The sequence below is a fragment of the Aythya marila genome, assembly GCF_965140915.1.
Source record: "Aythya marila genome assembly, chromosome: 1".
In the NCBI taxonomy this organism is placed as follows: domain Eukaryota; kingdom Metazoa; phylum Chordata; class Aves; order Anseriformes; family Anatidae; genus Aythya; species Aythya marila.
In genome coordinates this window covers 63,975,949-64,000,036 of record NC_139042.1, presented here as the reverse complement: position 1 = coordinate 64,000,036, position 24,088 = coordinate 63,975,949, and the positions used below count along the sequence as shown (strand labels likewise).

Here is a 24,088-nt window from a genome sequence, read left to right as displayed (position 1 = left end):
TACCTGTTTATTGCAGTCGTATTCATTTCCTTATGAAGTGATGGAATGTGAACCCTCTCTGCTTGCAGAGACCAAAGCATTTTTTGGACATGTTTATACTAGAATACGTTTCTATTGAAGTATCTGAAACAGCCAGAGTTGTCTTTTTGTTTGCCCTGCTTAAACTCCCACCGCAGAAGCTTAATCATATTTCTTGTGGCTAAAGGTAAAGGATGAAACTTTTAGGAGCACTCGGAATTCACCTGGTTTTTATTGCAGTGGTTTCGAGATGGTTTTCCATCCTTTTCAGCAGAATCAGGGTAGTGCTGAGCACACACGAAAATCCCACCTACAGCGTACATCTTTATTACGGAAGAGATTTATACCTTCTTTCCAGTTGCCTTAAGAGACCCGTTTAACGTAGAAAGAATTTTATTGCTTAAGAGACGAGCGACTGCAGGAACCAGAACCCAAGAGTGTTTCCAATTCCAGTGGAAAAAAAAAAGACACGAAAAACCAATTAGCACTTCAAAAGGTTGGTGCAGAACTCGGCGCAAGGCACTCCAGGGTCACGCCTGTTTCGCAGCAAAGCTCCCACTCTGCTTGTTCTGCGTTTCGCGTGCGAGGATCGCTGCGTGCCATCCGTGTTCAATAGGGGGAACATGAAATCATCCCTACCTCTGTGGGAAGGGGAGGGCTGCACCGTGACTGTTCGTGAATCCCCCGCACATCCCGATGGAGTGCGTGGCCTCCGAAAGCGGCGGTGATGCAGCAGGTTTGCATGGGGCGGGCAGCGTTATTTCGGGGGCACGGGGGCAGGCTGCCAAGTGGCAGCTGCCTTTGCCAAGCACCTTGTTTGGAGCCCTGACCGCTCGACACATCTATTTGGGGAACGAAGCAAGGCACTCGGCAGGGCTCACCAGCCACCGAGCCGTCTCGGTAAGAGTCCCTGTGGGTTGCCACCAGCGTAGGCTTTCCTGGAGGGAGACAGGAGGCAGTTTTCCCTCCGAGACAATAAAGCAGCACATTTCACATTTGTTTTGCTGCTGTTTTTCACAACAGCAGCGGGACGCTTCCCCTCCTCTCCCTGCTGCTTCCTTTGTCACCTCACCTTTGGCTGCTGAGCAGATCCCCGTGTGCCAGGAGGAGCCGCTCTGTCGTCTTCCTTCCTGCCTACCTTTTCTCCCCTGCTGCACCGTGGGGAAACTTAGAGCTCCTAGTGAAAATACAAAGCGTTTTTAACAGCCTGGTTCAGATCTTGGCAGCAAGTCTCCAGCAAAATGACAAAAAGGAGAGAAAGATGGCCAGCTGCTCTGCATTTGTGGATTGCCAGACCATCCCCGTAGAAGATGTGTTTAGTTTCAGTAGCAGGAAGGCCCTTTTTAAACTCCTGGCACGCTCCTTTCTTCCCTAATGGGAAACGAGTCGGGAATAACTCTGCTGGCAGCAGTGGCCAGAGGCCTGGAGAACAAGGCTGCTTCTGCTTACTGCATGTATGGAGTCGCCGTGCCTCGCAGGGCTGCCCCTTGGACAAAGCTGGGGTGATGAAATCAGGCTTTTTGGATGGACATCTTCTTGCTCCACCTGGAGCAGACAAAAACAGGGCTTGAGCTCAGGGCCACGCCGCCTCAGCCCCACCGGCCGCCATGTCCTGTGGCATGTGGGGGGCTACCAAGAGGAGTGAAGCAGAAGACACCTGACCAAACCCATTCCCGAAATCTGGCCTGTTTGCTTTTCAGCAGAATTGTGGTGTTGTGGTGGCCAGGTGATGGGAAGACAGCAATGTGTGAGCCCTGAGGGGTCTTGGCCTTGTCCTCTGCTGGGCGCTAGCTCGGCCACCTCAGCCAGTGCTGAGAGGTGTGGTGCAATGTAGTCATGACATAGACCTTCTGTGAGAGGCTTGAGGGTGATTTTTATTTAGGTGCTGAAGGCATATGAACACGTAGTAGCCTTGACTGGGATTTCTGTCATGTCCTTTGTCATCTGTTTCTCATTTCTCTGCGTGTTCCCTCTAGTCATCTTCCTGCCCTCCTCCGCTTTCCCTGCTCCCTCTCAGGCCGGCAAATTCCTTGCCTGCCAAGACGCTGTGTGTCACCAGCACAAAGTGCATGTGGCTTTGCTGCCTCACCGATTGCTAACGAGGCTGAGTCAGTTCCACACAAGAGCTAGTTACCCAGGACCGCTTTCCAAAACCCCTTTTCGTTTTGGCTTGGCATTACACGTTCCTGGAAGCTGCCTGCCCCAAGCATTTCGGGAGTGCAGGCCCGTGGCTGCCGGTGCCTCCCCTAGTAAGCAGCACACCATAGGTTTGTAACCACAAAATAATTGCCACATCAGTAGGGCATTCTGTGGTTAAGGAATGATAAATTTTCATTATTTCTCCTTTTTTCCCTGTCTTGCTCTCTGTGTTCCCTAATACCCACTATAAAGTACTTTTGGTGTTCAACCCTGTGGAGCGTTCTTGCACTGGGTAATTGCTCTGAACACAGCACTGAAAACCAAGCTCCATTTTAACTCCTTCATCAGCTGCCCATTATAACATAGTTGGCAGTTCAGCTAATGGCCTGCGAGGCAAAACAGAAAACAAACTGTCCCCCTGTATCTACGCCTTCTCCGAAGTGCTGACAAGAAGGGAGATGCCTAGAGATATATTCGGCACATACGACTTAGAAGATGGAAGAGGAGCATTAAAGGCCATTTTTACAGTGCAATTACTGTGCCGTGGTGTTAAAACAATATTTACCTAATGACAGCAGTCTCCTCCTGGTGCTTTACTTTGCTGTTTTGCCCATGATAAAGTGTTGTTGGAATCCACCCCTCAGCAGCCAGGAGCTGCGGACACCGGGGAACATGTTCGCTCACATAGGTTGCTCGTAAAACAGCTCTCCTGGGCCCGAAAAGATTTCTTCTATCATCAGCCGGCAGCGAAGCCCCTTTCCAGCATCTGGGCTGCATGACAGCCTGGCGCTGGAATGTGCTTCTCCGCAGCCCAGCTTTTAACTTGAAGCTCTGGCAGGGCTCTGGGTAGGTCTGGCTCAGTGACACGGAGCTGTGAAAGTCAATCGCTTCGTCTGGGAACCAGGGGAAGCCCAGCATATTCTTTAGCTGCCTTTGCCTTCAGCTCCTTTGCAGTCTAAGCACAGAATATACACGCCCGTGACAGCAATTAGAGAGACATGGACTTCCAGCGCAGAGCTTACCCCTACGCGATCCCGGAGGACGAGGAGATCGCCCACGAGGTCGCCCGCGATGGCCACAACCCTGCGGGAAACGAAGGCGAGAAACCAGTGTCAAAACTGCAGCGTAGGCACAGTGACATAAAGCTCTACAAAGAGTTTTGTGACTTTTATGCAAGATTGTAAGTTGTCTCTGTCCGCCTGTGGGGTGTGACCGCGGTGATGCCGTTGGCGTAGGGTACCCAGGGCTTTTACCCTCTGAGCTCTGGGCAGGCTGCGGGAGCCGTTCTCTGCCGCTGCTCTGTGTTTGGTACGGTGCCAGTTGTAATCACCGGCGAAAATTTGAGCTGTTGCTGTGAACTTAATCTGTAATTGCGTCAGAAATTTTTATCAGCAGTTGAAACAGGGTTGGCATTTGCCAAGTAGTCTCAGATTTTTAGGCTGTTGCTTATTTGGGGCAAACGTATAGCCCATCTATCTCACTACTACAGAACTGTCGCGTGCATCGGTGATTTCTCACAACATGTGTTTCAAATCAAAGCATACGAGTGCTTTTGCATATCGAGGAGGCAGACTTTGTGCTTTCATTAGCCTTCAAAGTTTGTTTCATGTTTTTGCTTGTGTTTTGTCTCTGACAGCACTTAACATCAAGTAACTTTGCAGCATAACATCCTTGGTACTCAGGAACTGTTGGGGCGATGATGAAGGATCACAGTTTTTATTATGATTACCGCTCATTTAAATTAATAAAGAGTATGGATGAAGTGACTTTCTTCCCCCCCACTGAACTTAGTGTGGCTAACTTTATATTTAAGCACATTTTATAGTGTAATCACTGCACTTTTTCAGTGTGCTTGTCTCTTACGCATGAGATAGACCATTCCCCGGTCTGACCTCCTCTGTGAAATCTGCCCAGTCATTGTTTCACCGCGAGGACAGCGAATATTTTGATAGCAGTCACTGTTGGCCTCTTCTGCAGAGAGCTTCAGAGAGCGAGGAAAAAAAAAAAAGCCAGCTAATAATAACTGGTCAGATGTGACCTTGTGTAGGGTTCCTCCGTGGCACAGCGTAAGAAATAGATAAAGCACGTTCCTTTTTGAGCCATGTGATAGGTGTACGTGGTGCTGTGCAAGGAATGGGTTTGATTCCTGTTGAAGCTGGTGGGAGCCAAGAGGTGTTAACCCTTGGGGGGCATCTTGCACAGGACCGAGTGCCCTGCACTTACAAATGCAACAGATTTCTGTATCAAAACATGTGCCTGTGTGCATGTACATGTAAAATAATGTCTTAACAAGCTTCCACATAGATGTTCGAGGCAGTCTTTTCGTCAGCTGTGTTATGATTGCGTGAAACTAAACCATCACCCTGTGTTTGCTCTGCTATCATCTGCTATCAATCTGCTATCAGATGATATCAGGGCAGAGAGGTGATCCTGAAAGGCATAGCTTTGGGATTCCAGGCATAAGTAAGAAAATGCTTACAAAGGAAAAATTGAATGAGCCTTTTTCTAGTACTAGGGCCTTAATTAATTGTACCACAGTTGTGCTGGCTGTTGCAGATATGGACATGATCACAGTGAAGCTGCTAATTCCTCTGCTATTTTGCAGCTAGCACACTGTCATTTTATGCTCTTTGAGAAGCAGCCAAGGTTGCTATTCGAGTATTTTTTCCCTGGTGTTGACCTATGCCTGGGTCACGATGGAGCATCCCAGCACTGCAGCCAAGAGCATTCCTAATTTCCACCTTGTCCCTGGCCTGATGCTGGGGTGCTGTGAGCTGCTCTAACTCAGACGAGCCATAACAAACCAACCCAAAATCCCTTGACTTTAAACCAAATTTTTAAAACGACTTCAAGCAAGCAAAGATGATGTCAGGAAAAACTGTTTGCTCTGGTTTTCAGTAATCTGCCAGACTAAACACCTTCTGATCTTCCATATTGCTTGCTTAGAGCTTTTGAAGCACTGTTGTTGTATGTACTTTAGAACTATGAATTATTATAGAATTGTCATTTATATTTTCCAATGTGATGCCAGTCTTCAGTTGTTCTTAACATTTGCCCGTGCTTTCTGTTATTCTAATGTATTTTATCATTTTTTATAATACTTCTTTGAATTACCTGCCTTTTCGTGTTGTAAAAAGCCAGTAAATGTATCTGTAACACTGCTCCTGTGGTTTTTTTTTTTTTTTTTTTTTTGTTTTTTTAATTAATTGTTATTAGAATGTATTGTAAGGTTTTTGTTTTTAAAGAGTTTAGGGACAGGTGGAAGTGGCAGTTCTACTGCTAAGGGAACACCACAAGACATTAAGTCCATGGAAAATCTTACTTTGAGTCACAGTCAGTGGCATTGCCTTTTGGGGCTAATTTTCTTTCTGTTCCCTTTGTTTTTTTTTATGGCAGCAACATGGCGAATGCGCTCGCGAATGCCATCTGTGAGCGCTGTAGAGGCGGCTTTGCACCAGCAGAGAAAATCGTCAACAGCAATGGTGAGCTGTACCACGAGCAGTGCTTCGTGTGCGCCCAGTGCTTCCAGCAGTTCCCCGAAGGGCTCTTCTACGAGGTAAGCCGGGAGAAGTAACTCCGGGCAGATCAGTAGCTTAGGAAGTGCTGTGAAAGAAATTGGGAGAGAGGGAGAAAAAGTAGAGGGAGAAAAAAGGAGAAATGTTTTTGTGCCCATTTGGAGGACATCAGTGTGGATAACCTTATTTAAACGTGTAGCCTTACGGTATCACAGTTGAGAAAAGAACCACTGGAGATTTCCCTCCCACTGCATTTTTTTTTCTTGAAACCTGTAAGCACTATATATTGTATCAGAAATGGAGGGAAAGCATCCTTCTTAGAGGAGAGCACTCATATAGCGGAAAATCCCAGCATCCTGCAGTCCTCAGGAGGTTTATTGCGGAGGGAGTGAGACCAGCACAGCATCTAATATTGCTGGTAGGGATGACCTGTAAGCCAGCGTGCTGAGGTCAAGGTGTGTTGACAGCCCAAACCAGATGGGGCCGAAGTCAGGTCAACCCTAGAATCAGGTAAACCTGGAGTTTAATGTGCCTTTGAGGGAACAAAAGCACTCCCACTCAGTTTTCTTAGCCCCAGCTGGATTGTCCTTAAGCTCAAGGTGTGTTTTGGTATCAGAAGTGTTTTCTTCTGTCTTCCCCTTCCATGGGGATTCAGAGGTGGCTCAGCTATTTCAAGTGCAAAATGGCTTTAGTGAAAGCTTTAGACTAGTTCATAAAACGTGAAGCGATCGGTGTAAGGAAGGGTAGATCATGGGAGACAGGGAATTACTACCTCAAGATTGTGAACAGGGAGCAGAAGCTCATGCAGACAAAGGCAGAGTTCTCAAAAGTATCAAATTTCTTCAATTGCACCTGAAAATGCTATTCTAATCCACTTTCACACAGAGCATGCCAGTGTGTCAAGAGCACAACAGTTCATCTTCCACAATAGTATTTTTATTTCTACAGAGCTGTGCTATACGGTGAGGAGGAGGCTGAGGGAGGAGTGTTGATTGGAAAAGAAAATGGCAAAAGGGATTCCTGCCTTTGCTTTCTCTCACCTTGCTTGAGGATCAAAAGATTTTTCAGCGGGGTAGAGATAGTGTTGCACAATTTGTGGCAGATGAGCCACTAGTGGTCCACAAAACATCAAAAGGTGAGCTGCAAAACGGTCGCAATTAAGAAAAGGCAACACAAACAAAACACCCCCTAGATACTTACGCATTGCATTATAATTGTTAATATACCCTGAGTTACTGCCTGCCCTGAGTGTTGAGACCTGAGGCAAATGTAAAGTGATAGAAATATTTTAGAACTAAAACGTTTGTTAATAAAATTGTCTTAAAGGAATAAAATGTATTTTCTCTAAATAACGAGGGCTTTATTCATGAAACCTCTTTCAGAAAATGGGATGGTCCTGTTTGAGGTAACAGTTTGAGAAATACTGCTCCAGGAAGCCTGTATCTCCTAGAGGATGGAGGAGGACTGCAGTGGAAAGGAAGTCCTATCTTTGCACCTAGTCCAGGAATATTACAACCTCCCTGTTGCTCACATGTTGCCATACCTGAACCTCCTTGGCCAGGGAAAGCATCCTGATGGTGTTTAAATATATTGGATGTGTGCATTTTGCCTCCTACTGCCACGTTCTTGAGAAACGTTACAGAGAAAGTGGAAAGTCTCAGTTAAGAAAAGCTACCATTTGCCACAGCTACTGTAGAGATAAGATGATGATTGGGATTAAGGGAATATCCAAAGACATGTGTGTGGCTTGAACTGCAGGCCACCCTTCTGCCTCTGGTCCTCCTAGTGTCTACCACAAGATGTTGCAGTTTCTCTCTATACCAGCAAGCCTGCCTGCCGCTGTTGAAGAGATGATGGTTCAGATGATGGCTCAGAAATCTCTCCCAGCCTTCCTCCCCCGTCTATGTTGGCCTGTACTTGGCACCTTCTACAGAAAGCGAAGGTCCATATTGTGCCAGCCCTTGTGCCTTTGGGGCTGTTTCAACTTGGAAATGTCCGGCAGGGCCCGCTCCTCTGTCTCTGCACCCTTTAGGGTGTCCACACGTGTCCCATGCTGCCAGCACAGCTCTCACCTAGCGCTTCAGTGGTCAGCGAGATGATGGCAGTGGAAAGCCTGGCACAGTTCCTGGTGCTGCTCCTTAGGGAGAAGGAGGGACAAGGGCAGAGCTTGGTGTGAGTTAGTTCAGCAAGTCGGGAATGTAATGGGTGACAGCGTTTTGGGGGAGAGGCAGGAACAGGAACAGCCCTGAGCAGGTAGAAGGTGGGCTTAGGTTTGCCTTCGGGAGATGGCTGACAGTGCTCTGAGATGATCTGTATCACTGTGAGGAAACCATGACTGGAGAAGAAGGGCAGAAAGGTTATCTTCTTCTGACTGGTTTAATGCACTCTTTAACGAGTTGCATGTGGAGGTGTGGCCAGGCAATGTGTTTTTCAGAGCAGGTTCCCTGTGGGTAAACACAGGTGTTGTTGGTAGACCTGCATCACTTCGTGTTTGTTCTGTGCCCCGTTCAGCTAAGCTAGTGTTCCTTGGAAATGATTTCGGGAAGTCAAATATTCTCCCCCTGCCTATCACGAGCGATGCAGAGTTCCCCCAGTTAGCCATTAAGCCGCTTATCACGTTTGCACTCAAACACTGCCACGTGATAAGCTGCCATGCTGCGTGCTCCACCGTGGTGGGGTGGAACTGGTCGGGCTGTGCTGGAAGAAATTCAGGTGTAGGTAGGTCTGCTGCACCGCAGGACGCGTCTGCGTTCCCTACAGCTGCTGTCACACAGTTTTGTAACCCAGCAGAGCGTGCAGTCCTGTACTTACAGCAGAACAGCCTGCTTGCATGGGCAGCTTTGGTGGCACTGTGCCCAGAGGAACAGGTTGTCCCTCTTCCCCTTGTAATTACTTGGTGGCTTTTCCTCAAGACCGTGTTATTCCTGGGTTCAGCAATTGTCCTTCCCTAGAGGTCTGTCCCACTGTGGACCATGAGCACTTCACCTTCAGACAACAGAAATCAGGAGAGATGAAGCCTACCTGGAGTGCAGCTGTTTGTTTGAAGCCCTTTTGGGGCCCTTAAGAGCCCTTTGGGGGCAGTAAGAGCCCCTTTCTGTGCCCTTTCAGAAAAAGGCCAGCCTGCTCCGTGCTGAGGGGCGGAGATGAAAGGGTTTAGAGAAGTGCATCCTACAGGAAAAGAAAGAAATAAAGCAAAATCCTTATGAAAGACTCCCAAGAGTACTCCTGTAATTGGGGAATCTGTATGGCTTTGTTATTATAATGATCACTGAAATAGAAAGACGCAGGACTTTTGCTTTATGAGGCCTAAATGAGAGGAGAGTTCCTTTCAGTTTTTGTTTATTTTTGAAGTTGTTTCTAACAACCTATAGCAAGATAAAAGGAAAGTGCAGCTGCAGTGAGCTTCTCAGATTTATTTCTATTCCATTTGCACCTGGAGTGTTTTCTTAAATTGGGCTTTACCAAAAACTCCCTTAGAGGAAATGTCTTTAAAGAAGCAGGTTTTGGGCATGCCTTCCCGTGACCTGAGTTAGTAAAGATGCGGAGATCAGCTGGAGATAATGTTGTGGTGAAATGTTCTGAAATGAAGCACAGAACCATGCAGCTAACCCATGGACCTCCACCAGGCAATAGTTCAATGACCTTGCCTTTCAAACACATGCTGTGGGATCTGTTAGAGAAGCTTAAGGCTTTCTTTAAGAGGGGGAGCTGCTGGGTCATCCACAAATGCAGCACAAATGAGTCAGGCAGGTTGAAAATACAAACAACACGGAATAGTAGCCAACCTGCCTGACACAAACCTGTTTGGTCAGCCCAGGTCAACATGTGGTGGCTCTGAAATCCAAGCAAGCCTGCACATCTTCCATTGTACCAACTGTTTGCACAAAGCTGGAAGCTTTCTGCTTTTCTGCAGTTTAAAAAGGATTATATTTGGCAGGAAGAAAGCACCCTTCTCAACTAACCAATAATTTTCATTAATTTTCTTTAGTCAGTCCTCTGTCACTCAATTTAAAAAACAACAACAACAACAACAAAAAACTCCAATTAAAAGTTCGTCTGTTTTAGAGTATTACACTGAAAAAAAAAAAAAACAACAAAAAAACTTGATAAATCGCTAGGATAGGCTTCTGGAAGAGTCTGTATGTATCTCATGTGTCTATCTGATCCTTGTAGGTGCAGCTCAGGTTGAGCACAGGAATTAAGTTTCTGCTCTCAAGTTTCCAGTGACTTCTAGACTATTTCATTAAATCACCACCTTGCCGATGGCTCTGTATATTGCACAAGTAATGACTATGTTGTATTTGCTCCTTGAAATTTCATAGTGTAAAGGGATATTGCTGTATTCTCTATCCATGCACCAAAACTTAATTTGTGGGTAGTATTTTGTGTTATTTGCTTCGTTTTGTGTTAGACTCAGTACAAAGAAGGAATTGGGGTTTTTCTGCGATCCCTTTTCCAGTGTACTAAACAGAGACATTCAAATCCAAACATACCTGATATTGTCTGTCTGGTTTTAACATGCTAGTTGGCATTTGTGTCTACTAATGATGTGCCTGGAGGTATCTAAACATTTCCCTTCACTTCAGGACATACTCGTCTACATGTTTTTACATATTCCTTGGTTAGGTTGCTAATGCAGTGCTGTTGAACTTTTTTTTTTTCCATATTTTTTTTTCTCCATGAGCTTGAACTACAACTGAACTTCTCTAAGCTTTGAAAAAATTCAGCTCCAAATCCCTTTAGATCATGTCCCAATTTCACCTAGTCAATTTAGAGAATTTTGTTCCTTAACATTTCCTCAAACCACCATGGTGAAGGAAAAGCATGATTTCTCTGTATGTTTGCCTGCACTGCTCCATAAATTGTGAGGATTTCAGTCCCTGGGGGTTCTTCCTCCCCCCCAGACTTACTTCCTCCAGTGTGCTGGGCCATTCTTACAGGAAATGCAGAGTGGGGAAGGGATCAAATGGGTTCAGAGAAAATGCTTCCCCCCAGGAAGGGTTTTCGAAAGCTAATTTCCTGCCCAGAATCCTATCGGTTTCATCAGATTGTCGTCAGTCTGTCAAAATTCAGGCATCCGCTGTGAGGTAAAGGGGTGACAGAAAAATGCCACATGCTCTAAACAGTATTAAAGGAATAGTACTCTCTTAATGCCATGTGCTGACTTAAGGTGGGTGAATTTAGTGCCTGTTTTTCTAGCAGATGGTCAGGTTTGTTTTTTGTACAGCTCCTCATCTTCTACTACCCAGTTGCATCTGGAAACAACGTGGTATGTGACAGTATTTACGTCAAGGACATGCTCCTAATCCCTCTAACTCTCGGCTTGTTTTCCATTTGCAGTTTGAAGGGAGGAAGTACTGTGAGCACGATTTCCAAATGCTTTTCGCCCCGTGCTGCCATCAGTGTGGTAAGTTTTCCGCTGAGGCGAAGTGCTTCACATTGATCACAAATGGGAAGTCCGCGTATTGCTGGGGGAAGATGTGCAACCCCTCTGTATCTCCTCGGGGAGGTGGCCCCACACATCTGAACTTCCAGAATGATCCAGAATGAAGGAGGCTTCAGAGAACTTGGGGAGCTGCTTTTCCTAAAGGTCATCAAACAGTATTTTTTTTTTAAAAAAAGGTTTGCATTATTTGAGTGAACAATTAAGCTGTTGGTCCAGTGACCCAATGAACAGACCGTTAGTGGTTACCTGCATCTACATGCATGTGCTTATATTCAGCCCTTCTCATGCAGCTGAAACCCTCCAGCGAGTCTGTCACCTCTTTTGACAGTTACAACCCATCCGTGTTTTCCTCCTCCATGGAAGCAGGGCCAGTCTTTATCATCTCCTCTTACCACCAACTGATAAGTTGGCTGGTCCCCTTTCATCCTTCTGAAACAAATTCCTTCAGCATCTGATGTCTAACCTGTGTAACACCGAGGGCTGCCTTTTGTCAATTTGTCCGATGATGTAAATGCTTGCGTTTCTGCTACGCTGCAATCAATTGCAAGGTTGTTTTTTTTTTCCTCTGTGTTCTCTGTGTGTGACACATTTGCTTGGGCAGGGCTGCCCAAGTCATTACTGTACCACTGCTTGAGCTGGTCTGGAAGCTCTTGTTTTTCTGTGGTGCCTTGGCAAGCCGCTACAACTTTTGCTTATCTTAGTAAGGCCTTTCCCTTGTGCAGAGGGAGGGGCTGGGTGCTGGAAAAGGGGGAAGCAGATGTTCTGGAGCTTTGAATTTAAAGCTGCAGAATTGAGCAAGCAGGGGAAGGGGAAGAGGAAGACAGGGCTTACTGATGATATCTGAGCTAAACCTGAAGTATGTGACAAACCAGAAAGTGTCTCACTTCATTCCTTCTACAGGCAGGCCAGTCACTTCCTAAGCATGAGGAATTGTTGTATTCCTCCTGTCACTCTGCAGTCCCCTTCCTTTGTCCCCTTCCTGCTCCTCTGTGCCAGGGCTTCCCCTTCTGCATCCCTGCTTCTGGCCTGCAAAGGATTTTTGCAAACCCTCCTCTCTAACCTCTTTAAACAGAAAGTGCTGCTCTTCCTGCACACCAGCATTGTCCACACATGGCTGAGCTCTGCTCCTCTCTGTTAGCACTGTTACTTGCCTTCGGTGGGCTGGGCAGAGGAGACTTCACCTCTTCAGCACCCAGGAGCCTTTTGCAGGATACCAGAAGCTGTTCTGGTCCCAGGCAGAGGGGTATGGAGGAGCTACACCATGTGTCTCCAGGGTTTCTGCTGCCCAGCCGGCACAGCTCCTCATCTAGAACAGCTTCAGCTGCTCCTACCCTGGCTCCTCATAGCACCAGCTCTGTTAAAACCTCATCAGTTTTGCAGACTGACTAGTTCTGACAGATGGGTTGAAAGTAAGTGACTTTGCTGGAGGGTGTGACTGGCTGGCTGGGCGGCCTCCCAGGTCACTCTGCTCTTTTACCTACAGCACCTCATGGGTCCTAACTGGAACTGGGCTTTTCCAGTGTTTGGATTTACTAAGAGTGGCCAAAATCAACAGGGCTGTTGTCAGCAGCGATGCCTCAAGCTTTCCTGACATTTTTAGAGTCCGTCAGGTTTTATTCTTGAAAAGCGATGACTTCATGGGAATGCCACAGAGTTGCATGCTAGACTTCCTTTCATTCACATCTGTTATCTGACTGATCGCTCCCCTTTGACAGCTGTTTGATTTGCAGGCTCTTTGCAGCCAGGATTCAGCCTTCCTCAGCACCAGGAAGCTGAGCTCCCAGCACGTTTTAGGCAGAGTGCTCTGGGGCACTGCTCAGGGGCCTTGGCTGCAACGTCCACGTAGAGAACAACTAAACACGTGTCCCCTGTGTGGTGGACATGGCTCCACTGCCTGTGCAGTGGAGTCACACAGTGCATGCACAACAGTAATTTTAACACTTTTTCAATGCCTTGCAGGACAGGACTCCTTGTAGTAGGTTAGAAGTTGTTGTGTGTGTTGGATTTACTGTTTAACAAGAGCATTCTCCCATTGCATCTTTGTGCTTTGACTTCATGTTTTTGTTTTTCTTTTCTGTTATTTTCAGTAGGTTCAAGGCCACCCAAGCTCAGTTCAGTTGTGCTTTCAGTATAGAGCCCCTTCAAGGCTTGATTACAGGCCTAGCGGAGTAGAAGCCACTACTGTGTAAATGACAACTTAAAATTGCCCTCTTCTAAAAGAGGAGAAAGACAAAGATGATAAAGAGACAAGAATGCCATATTATAAAAAGAACTCTGTATATTGTGCAAGAGTTTGAGATCAGATAAGAAAAAACAGATAGGACTGGAAAGGGATAATTGCAGAGAGAAGGTGGAGAAAGGCTTATATATAAAGAACAGAAGGTTGTCCATCAGCAAGGATATCTGCTTCTGACCCACAGCAAAAACAAACAAACAAACAAACAAAAATAACCCAAATTCCAGAGTTTAGAACCAGAACTGCAATACTGAAAATAATATATCCTACCAGATTTGGGGGAAGGTGGGCAGTATATGAGGAGAGGATGACATAATTGTAGTGATTCAGTTGTGGGTTTCTTTTAACTTTGCCCAGCACGGTATTGTAAATCCTGGTATTGTCTTTCTTACAGGTGAGTTCATTATTGGTCGTGTTATTAAGGCTATGAACAACAGTTGGCATCCAGAATGCTTCTGCTGTGACATCTGCCAACAAGTATTGGCAGATATTGGATTTGTCAAGAATGCTGGGAGGTAGGCCTTCATCCTTGTGTTACTGCTCATGAATAAAATGAAATGAGAGGTGGGACTTAGCAGCTATGGCCCTTAAAACTTTCCAGTTGAGGTGGAGTAACTGAAGTGGCTTTTATGAGAAAAAGGTCTGAGGGCGCATCACAAAATTAAGAATGGATATCTTAGAATAAGCACATAAATTCTTAACCATTTATCTACCTCAACCCCAGATTTCTTGTCAACACCAGGTCTCGTCTGTACCCAGTGACATTTCAGGATTGGTAGGGTACATTCTGATAAGAGAGACAACATTCAGATGCAGAAGTATTGTATTTTTTTAAATCAATTCTTGTTTTTCCAACATGGGTTTCCAATTTGAGTCCAGTTCAGCACCTTATTCATCAATAAATGTTTTCAGTTCATTGGGAGCCTTCCCTTATTTACCAGCTGTAATCACAAGGATGTTTTGCAAGTGGATTATATGGCCATTGACTTCATAAGTTTAATATGTCATACAGAGTTGCTTTTATACAATTAGGACCTGTGTGGCCATCCAGCTTCCAAGCTAAATTTTTAAGAGTTTGAGAATAAAATATTCAGCAGTGAGAATCTGTAGTGAAAGTTGTTTTCTGTGTTTTTGACACAGCTTAAATTCAAACAAGTTGAAGAAATTATAGTCCTGAAATGATAGGAAATATGATAGCCCTCCTTCTCCTCAAAAAGGCTGATTGAAATTAAGTTCTAATAGATGTTTGATCTATATTTTTCACTGTACTAACTGGTGCTGGTACTTACCTACGTTTTTTATGTTGTTTCAGGCATCTCTGCCGTCCTTGCCATAACAGGGAAAAGGCCAGAGGCTTGGGAAAGTACATTTGCCAGAAGTGCCATGCCATTATTGATGAACAGCCTCTCATATTCAAAAATGATCCTTACCACCCTGATCACTTCAACTGTGCAAACTGCGGGTAACTTGAGTTCTGCAAAGGAAGACAAGAAAATGCTGTTTTTCTTTGCTTCATCCATGTACATTTTAAAGTGAAATCCAGTCCTGTTACACAGGCAAGAGGGACAGGTTTGGGGTGCCTTGTAGCCAGATGTGTGTCTGGTTGTTGCTTTTGGGATGGTGGAGTTAGACCTTTCGCTCAGACAACAGCCAGTATGTTGGGGAGTAATGAAAGATTGTAATTTTCAGCATTTCCGTAGGAAATATGAAGTCTGGGCACAGATAGATGTTTCTGTAGCAGCAAAGTGACTGATAGCTTCTTCTTCTGCAACAAAGGGTAGAAAAGTGATCCTCCTTAGCTGCTTATTATCTTGCCTATGTTATTTCTAGCTGAGTTGCATGAAAACTTTGTTCATTCCTTTTAAAGACATTTTCTTAGAAGCTTTCCCTTACCTCATTTTATCAGCTTCTGCAAGTGTAGTCTACGTAGATTCGTGTTTCTACATCCCCAGATGCACAGATCAGGGGACGTTGTAGGATACAGCACACTGTATTATTAGTTGCTTATTTTTGGTATAAAGGAAGCTATCGTTTCAGTGCCATAACAAAGGCTGATTTATTTGAAAAGCAACCTGTACTATTGCGTCAGTGCCAGTGTCAGCTCATATTTTTCTTTCTCTGATGTTTAATGCCATAGGGAAAAAGTAAAGAATTGCATTTTCCTTTCAGTTACATTTATGTAAATCTAAAATAAACAGGTGATAAGAGGACCAGAATAGAAGCCAAGCATGACTACAGCTTTCAAACACGTTTGAAAACAGCTCAGTAGCTATTTTCAGAGAGACTTAATGCATTGTACTTAGCAGGGTTTTCTCAGTTTACTATGGAATCAGTCTTGTTTCAAAAAAAAAAGAATTGCCTTATTTGATGCTGCTAGATCCATTATTGTAGTATAAATCCAATCTCTAAAACAAATGCTAAAAATTAGGTTATCTGCAGCAACTCTCAAGAGTTGAAATCATTCAGTTCCTTTATTCATGCTCTCAATTAATTAACTTTTGAACAGGAAGGAGCTTACTGCTGATGCTCGTGAGTTGAAGGGAGAATTATATTGTTTACCCTGCCATGACAAAATGGGTGTCCCCATCTGTGGAGCATGTAGAAGACCAATTGAAGGACGAGTGGTGAATGCTATGGGCAAACAGTGGCATGTGGAGGTAAACAATAGCTGATACATTGTCTTTCACAAGTTTAAATATTAACATAGCTGGAATATTGCTGATCAATCTACATGAAAGGATTAGAAAAGGATGCAGGAATAATTAGTATATGCATTCTCCTAATCCCATTTTCAACCTTCTTATGTCTGGTCTTTCACTGTGAAATGAGAGTTATTTCCAACCTTGCAGAGACCTTTGACTGTGAAGCTAAAATCATTAATCAGAGGAAGCACTGCCAGCTCCTTATAGAAGAAAATTTCACAAAGTGAAGAGGAGGATATATGGAAAGGCAGTAAAGTTCTGTGACAGCTGTAATACTACTGGGCACCATAATATTCTTAAGTCTTTCACAGTTACCTGCCACATTTAAAGCACTTCATGGGAAGGTTTCATATTTCAAGGGCATGTACAAGACTTAGTTCCATATCTTCCTTTTAACTTAGGAAGATAAGCAGCCTATTCCTTTTGTGTTGAAAATCTCCTCCAGCAAGAGCTTTCTTCACAAGAGTGTAATGATGGTGCTTATTATTTAATCTCCATTCATTCTATTAATTGATAACACATCACTTTGCTTGCTTTTTTTGTAACTTTTGGATTGAGATGTTGAAGACAAGTTTTAATTCTCCTTTGCAAGACGGCATAGCTAGCTCAGTAGACGTGACGTTTAATCATTTAATTTGCTTTATCACATCATTTAATTTGCTTTCCAAAAAACTACAATTGCTTCCAAGTAATCCAAAAATGTATATAATTTTCTTCATAGCATTTTGTGTGTGCGAAATGTGAGAAGCCATTCCTGGGTCATCGTCATTATGAGAGAAAAGGCTTGGCATATTGTGAAACCCACTACAATCAGGTAAGGTTGCCTATTTTTCAAAATTGTGTTGTTAAACTCATGAATGGATTTTATTAAAGGAGGTGGAAGACCATAGGCATTATTCTGTTTTCTCATAATCACCTGTGGGTATAAAGCTAATTAGCAGATGCTCTGTTGCAGTTAATTTTTATCGGTTTCTCTAATTATAAATCTGGCATTGAAAAAGAAAACTTCAGGGATTTCACAAAGACTAGATGGGCTAATCAGTATCGAGTTGCTCTTCAAGCTTAGTGGCGCTTATGTAGAGCTGTTTCAAGCTTTTGCATGTCTGCGAGGTGAGAGCAGCTAATAACACCCAATCTTTCCCAAGAAGTTAAAGCAGATTTGCGATTCAGGAGCTGTGGTTTAACACGAAGCCTTTGTGAGTAGCGTGTTTTTTTCTGCTACTCTAAGATGATCTGTGTTAGGATACACAGCATCACCCAGCTCATTCATTCAGCTGCCTAAGACTACAAAGACTTTATTTTGTCAGAGGACACCACCTAGTGACCGCTTGCATTTAAATAAGAGCTACGTACAGTTCCCTGCAGACTCACAGAATCACAGAATTTCTAGGTTGGAAGAGACCTCGAGATCATCGAGTCCAACCTCTGACCTCACACTAACACTCCCTTAATTGTGCAGTCCAGCACTGCAAGGTGTAAACCATTTCTATTTGGAAGCCAACCACAAGGTGTCACGTACACACCTTTGCTTGGCTAAGTAAAGAGGAGGAATTATCCCTGGGAGTTGTAAGGCATCTTCTAATTACAGATGGATTCTTAATTTGTCAGTGATGAAGAGCAGATGACTGAAATGTTGCTGGCACGCTTTTAGGCAATAAATGCCATGGAATGAAGGATTTCTGGCCTTTTATTTATTGATCGATTGATTTTAAGAAAAATAAATAAACATAGCATTTCCTTACAGCTTTTGCCAGAAAAAGTGGTATGTTGTTCTAGTCGTGCTCCAAATGTTAAATTGGATGGTTGCTGAAGATCTGTATGTGACTTTGCTGTATTTTAAATGTTCAGCGTTAGAGAAATAGCAAAACAAAACAACACAACATTTTTAGAGGGTCATGCAGATGCAAACAGATGTTTTCACCTTCAGCATTACAGAGACTTTTTCTGATAAGATGAATGCGAAACTTAATTGGAAAACAAAAGCAGACCTGCCGATTTTCTTTTTTTTTTTTACTGAAATAAACAGTAAAGCTACTGTGCCCTTAAGCCATAATAGAATGTTTTGTTATTTTGAGAAGCTACCTTTGATAAAATCATTCCATTAAAAATTCATTACTTCTCCTTCCTCTTCAGCTGTTCGGTGATGTTTGTTTCCATTGCAATCGTGTGATTGAAGGAGATGGTAAGCACTTTACTGACTGTTTTCTTAACGTTACATTTTGATGGAAGTTCTCTCTAACAGTGGAAGTCAGACCCTTGTTGAATCCCCGACTGTTCGCATTAAACCAAAATAAGCCATTGTCTTGATCAGAAATTAGGATAGATCTGATTAGTCAGAGGCCAAATGGAAAGAAGACCTAGTAGCGAATGTTTTATGACAGTGTCTAAAGAGAACTGTGGTCAGCTGGAAAACCTTTAGTAACAAGCAAAGTTCAGGGGTGCTGGGAGATGCACTGGTGGCTTCCTGCCCCACCTACCTTAAAAATGAACACATGCAACTGTGAGAATGACTACATGGGCGTCTTCTCAAATGAATTTAGGGATCATGATCCGGATTTGGAAAATAATTTAGATATTGAAAGATTTAGGTGGGCTTTCTAACAGATTTTTTAAAGTGCCTAACTTTCATTTCAATCCACTTCCTGGAGATATTTGCCTATCTATCTCAGGCACCTGTCTTGAAAATCTAGGCTGATGATAATTTCACAAAACCAGGAAGGAATCGTAAAGATCTGTCCTGTGAAGGCATAAGTGGAAACGAGTGTTTTAATTTTGGGGGGGTGGGATTATTTTGGACACTTTTTGGCATTTTATTGTAGCTGGGTGTCCAAAGGCAAATCATTCTACCTGCAATAATGCCACATTACTTTGTTCCTGGTTACACCTGCCTGAAGTAAACACTGTAATACCAATGTTAGCCTCGCCTAAACCAAAGCTATTAGCAAAGTGGGCGGAAGCCTCTAGGTTTTAAAAGGAGCCATAAAGTAGTTCATAGTCATGTAAATATAGGGTGAGACCCACATTCCCGGGATGTGCTTTCCCCGCGTTTTTGGGACTGGACTGTACCTGCAGAACAACAATCCAGAAGGCTTTGGAGGAAGCCGTATCTTCATCTTTGCTGAAATCCTGAATGAAGGCACTGGGGCTTGAAGCAAATGAATAATGCAGCCTTGTCTGATCACCACATCTCTGTGTATTTTTTACATTACACCGTGTAATCTGACTCCCATATTGTGTGTGTCAGCCACTGAACTGAACAGATTGCAATGTCGTCATTTCTTTATTTTCATTGCGTGTCTTCAATTATTCTACATTTCTTCTTTCACTTCTGCATAGAAATTTGACAAAAACTGCTGTCACAAATGATGAGTATCCTTTTTTTTTCCCTCTCTCTGGTGAAACAGACATCTGTGACAGCAGTTTTTCAAGAGGGTGTCTATGACTGTATTGGAGAGGTTGCTTATAAGCGAAGACTTTCATCTGCTTAGTATTACTTTGGCAAGCAGGTGAATAACTGTATGCTATTCTTCTGTGGATGTGCTTGGCCCAATAGAGTAGGAAAAAAAAAGTTTTGCATGACAATGGTGTGTTTCTGTTTGCTGCTGACAAAATGTTGCATTATAGGAGAAAAGCATTGCATTGCCTTGGATCCTCTACATTTGGTTAAAAAGAGAAGCAAGTTTTGGCAAGGAAAGTTGGGAAGGTGTACTGTGAAAGAGAGGAGGAACAGAAAAGCGAGATACAGAACAAAGAGAAAATGCTTTCTCTCCAAAACAAATAATAAAAATATATTCATGTTTATCATGATAAAGTGATTTATCTCGTTAGTCCATAACTTTTTTTTTCACTTTGATAGCCCTGATTTACCTGAATTACCCTGATTCCTGGATCATGTTACTTTCTTCGACCAGCCAAGTGCTACAGTTGATGGCACTGTGGTCTGAGCAGGATCTGGGGAATGAAACAGAATGAAAACATAAACGCCCTTTTGCTGGATTGCTTTTCAGCTGAAAAAGTCTCCTGGTCATGTTCGAAACATGGCCTCACAAAACAGTTGCCTGAGGTCGGCATGCTATGAGATGAGGTAGAAGCAAGCAATGGGAGTCAGAAATTTGTTAAACTGGTCTTGTTGGTGCCCATAGCGCTGTGTGTGCCCTCAGAAACAGCTTTATCAACACTTTATAGTCCCACTGCACAGCATTCACATGTGCCTTCCTAGTCTTGCCATGTTATTGTTACGGTCCTCAATTCTGGATATATGAATCAAACGCTTGTTCTTCATGTCTCGTGAACATTACAGCTTATTTTTTTAAATATTTTTTTTTGTAATGCTAATGATTTCCTTTCTTTTTTCCCTTGCTCTAGTTGTGTCTGCTCTGAATAAGGCATGGTGTGTGAACTGTTTCGCTTGTTCAACCTGCAACACTAAGTTAACACTCAAGTAAGTTTATTGATAGGTGTGATGCCTTCAAAACGTATCGGTGGTTATCTTTACAGTGTAGATGTTGCTGTAGTTTAACTGTTATGGTACAAAAAACATAGGATCAGCACTGAGAAAATTGTGCCTTTCTTCCTCTAGCTCCATTTACTAATTCACATCTTTTTCAGCTGTCTGTTCAGTTCTTCCTCCAGTTAAGTCTTCTTAACTCTCCTCCTTTTCTGTCCCTTTATTTTTTCTGTTTAACTCCAAAGGGATAAGTTTGTTGAAATTGATCTAAAACCTGTCTGCAAACATTGTTATGAGAAAATGCCAGATGAATTTAAGCGACGCCTTGCCAAACGGGAACGTGAAGCGAAGGATAAAGAGAAGCAGAAAAAGAAAAAGCCAATCTGTCTGTAAACTTTTTTTCCTTCTCACCACCACCTCTGCTCCTTTCTTCTTTGGTTAGTGCTAAGGATGCTTTTATTTAAAATTTTTGCATGCATTCATGGCAATAAAAACCAAAATATTTTTAACACAACTGCAACTCGAAATAATGTTATTTCATTATCTTAGTCTGCCTTGCTCTACAATGAGATTAGAAAGGCCTTGTAAGTGACACAGCTAATAAATATGGACACTCGGGAAAAGGCTGCATAACTCGCATGCAGTACTGTAATTACTGTCTACAATGTATATAACCTCGTGGCAGTAACTTTGTAGATATGTATAAATTGGAGTTCTAATTTTTTGTCTGTGTATGTGAGCCATGATACTTATTTTTTTTCAATATCCTTGCCATTAAAAAAGTCTTTTTTTCTTTTTTCTTTTTTTTTTTTTTTTGCCTTGTCATTTTAGGAATAAATTCGTTGAATTTGATATGAAGCCTGTCTGCAAAAAGTGCTATGAGAAGTTTCCTCTAGAGCTGAAGAAAAGACTGAAGAAACTAGCTGAAACTTTGGGAAGGAAGTGAAGACTTTTCTGCTCTCCCTGTTCTTTATGGAAACGTTATACATACTACTCGTGGGGAGGGACTTTGAGGCTGCAATCAGATAATAGATTATGATGCATGCCTTTTAATCAAATTGAGATATTTTGAAAATTTCCATTCTCTATACATGTACATGTATACTTAGTTGTTGGTAAGTAGACCACACTTACAGACTAAATTAAATATCAACTCACCTGAAAGGTTTCTGACCCTGATAATGCCGTTGAATTGGTACAAGTCCACCACTGTGCACAGTAGTCTCTGTGGAATTTTAGATAGAGAATATGCTTGTGAATACCTGCAAAGACACACTTTGCAAATGTGTCCAACGTTACGGACACATAGTGTCATTTATATTAATGAAAGTATTGATGTGCAGATTAAGCATGAATATAAAACTTCAAGTGTCTAGGGCAAGAAACCAAACATACCTCACTTCATGGGAAAAAAAAACAAAAACAAAAACAAAAATATGCCCAGATTTCAGGTCAAATAGTCTCATTAAGGAGCCTGGTTTCAGATGGTTTGAAAAGTATCTTATTTCTAGATACAGTTACTGTACAAATGACCTGCTTCTGATTGTTTGTGCTTACATGATGAATCTGTACATCAGACTTAGCATGAAATATCTGTATGAAGTCTATATTCCTACTGCAAGAAATGAGCATACTCAGAACTACTTGAATTTTGCTATATTCCATTCAGAGTAACACATTAACTTTTATATATGCTTTTGCATTGTATTTACTTTTTGTGCCTTATTCTGCTGGACCATACATAACAGTGTTCCATTAAATATATATATATAGTTTTATTTTTATTTCATATTTTTATGCAGAAACTATATACAAGGTATTTTCAAAAGATAACATACTTTGCCTTAATTATTCAGGATGCAAGAGGAATTTTGTTACAAATGTGAACACCTGAGGTTTAAATTTAGCTTCTTAGCCTTCTTTAACTTCTAGAACAGTAATGGAAATGCATATTTCAATTAACTGGCAATATTACTTTTACACTGTGAGTGTAAATATATGTGGTTTGATCCTACTAGGATCTATTTCTTTAGTCATCCTCAAGAACTGAGTTCACAAGTCATCAGAATTCCTTATAACATACACCTGATTGTTTTATACCGTTGACTTCTGTTCGTGCACACCTGTTTTATTTTTCCCTTTTCTATTGAAAATGCAGTTACTCAGGAATTCCTGATGGTACTGTGTTACCAAGTACACGTGTTTTGTTTTTTTTTTCTTTTTCATATTAGTGACTTACACAGATTTTATGTAATTACATCATAGCAAGCAAAATTTCCTTTCCTGTTTATGGAGAACTGGTTGCTTCAAAACATCTTTCCAGTGTCATCAATAAAGGCTATGTTATTAACACTTGTATCAGCTCTCTTAAATGAGTGTTTGAGATGGGTGGAAAAGCAGCGAGGCAGCCTTTCTTCCCTATGCTTCTATCTGTGCCTGTGTAAATACTTCCTTATCCTGATTCAAAGGAGACATACACCTAACCTATGTATGCACTTTAGTTTTTAGGTTTAAGAAAGAAACTGCAGTTTGCTTCGTAAGGAACAACTTGGTTCTTCTGGCTGTTTTCTGAATCGGCACAGTTTAGGTTTTCCTAAAGAAAATACCTTGTCTGAGTTTAAAATGCATACCTTCCTACCACATTTTTCTCTCTCCTGTTTTCAATGTAATGCGGCTTTCACCTCAAATATCCAGTTTAGTATTAGGTAAGGTATTTTTGATTGTTATTATTGTATATGTTTATTCAGTGCAGTAACAGTTCTGTAGCTGAATGCAGTCCTTAACTGTGTTCATGACAAGAAGTCCTCTTCCCCCCCCCAAAAAAAAAGAGTTTATATAACTAGCCTGATAACACCGTTGGGATTTCAGACTGTGCCATGGGTTCAGGAGACCATTCTCAGCAATACTTCCTTTAAATTGTAATTCAGTTCTTCTAGGTTTTTCACACTCCACTGACTGTATGCACAGCCCTACTGTGGGTGGAAACAGTCCCTGACCCTGAGAGGCATGGCCTGCCTTGTGTGGTTATATCCCAGAATGTGGCAGCCTTGTTTGCACCTCCTCCAGGCTCCGCAGTAACCCTGTGGCCCAAACACAATGTTTTTTGCTGTGTTTCCACGTTCTTGATCATGAAGACTGCACTATAGTGCAGTAGCACCAAGGTGGTGGTCTATGTGTCAGTAACAGGAGTGTATGTGTTTCAGACCCCACTATGTAGCACTACGAGCATCCAAGGGTTCAAGGGTTCAAAGCCTGCTGCGTCACAGAAATATTTCAGAAGGATGGGGCTGCTACAGGCCAGGTAGTCCAAACATTTGCTCAAGGCAGGTCTAACTTCAAAGCTGCACCAACACTAAAAGTCGTACCCAGCCAAGTTTTGAGTATCTCCAAGGAAGATCTCACAAGCCTCTGTAGGCAATATGTCACAGTCTTTAATCACCCTCCAGGTGTTGGTGGTTTGGTTTTTTTTTCTGTATTCTTATTATTGGAGTCCTATCTCCAGTGGAGGGTTGCCCAAATCCACACTGCTCCCTCGGGAGTTGTCTTCAGAGTGAACTATCATTGAAATAATACCCATGGATTTTG

General features: G+C 42.7%; 1 protein-coding gene across 10 annotated transcripts in view; it reads left to right on the top strand.

Annotated features, from left to right (window-relative positions):
- LIMS1 (LIM zinc finger domain containing 1) overlaps positions 1–23,103 on the top strand; it is a 64,205-nt gene extending 41,102 nt beyond the window's left edge. For 7 of the 10 annotated variants that reach the window (XM_082784351.1, XM_082784346.1, XM_082784353.1 and 4 more), the window contains exons 2-11: positions 5,554–5,713; positions 11,013–11,079; positions 13,749–13,869; positions 14,667–14,816; positions 15,861–16,011; positions 16,778–16,870; positions 18,190–18,238; positions 20,422–20,497; positions 20,749–20,940; positions 21,335–23,103. In XM_082784351.1, the coding sequence (XP_082640477.1) occupies positions 5,554–5,713; positions 11,013–11,079; positions 13,749–13,869; positions 14,667–14,816; positions 15,861–16,011; positions 16,778–16,870; positions 18,190–18,238; positions 20,422–20,497; positions 20,749–20,896 (1,015 nt within the window). In that variant the 3' untranslated portion in view covers positions 20,897–20,940; positions 21,335–23,103. Of the gene's footprint in view, positions 1–3,084; positions 3,338–5,553; positions 5,714–11,012; positions 11,080–13,748; positions 13,870–14,666; positions 14,817–15,860; positions 16,012–16,777; positions 16,871–18,189; positions 18,239–20,421; positions 20,498–20,748; positions 20,941–21,334 lie in introns of those variants that run through there. The other 3 variants (XM_082784345.1, XM_082784347.1, XM_082784349.1) reach the window with 3 other exon arrangements.
- The last annotated feature ends 985 nt before the right edge of the window (positions 23,104–24,088 follow it).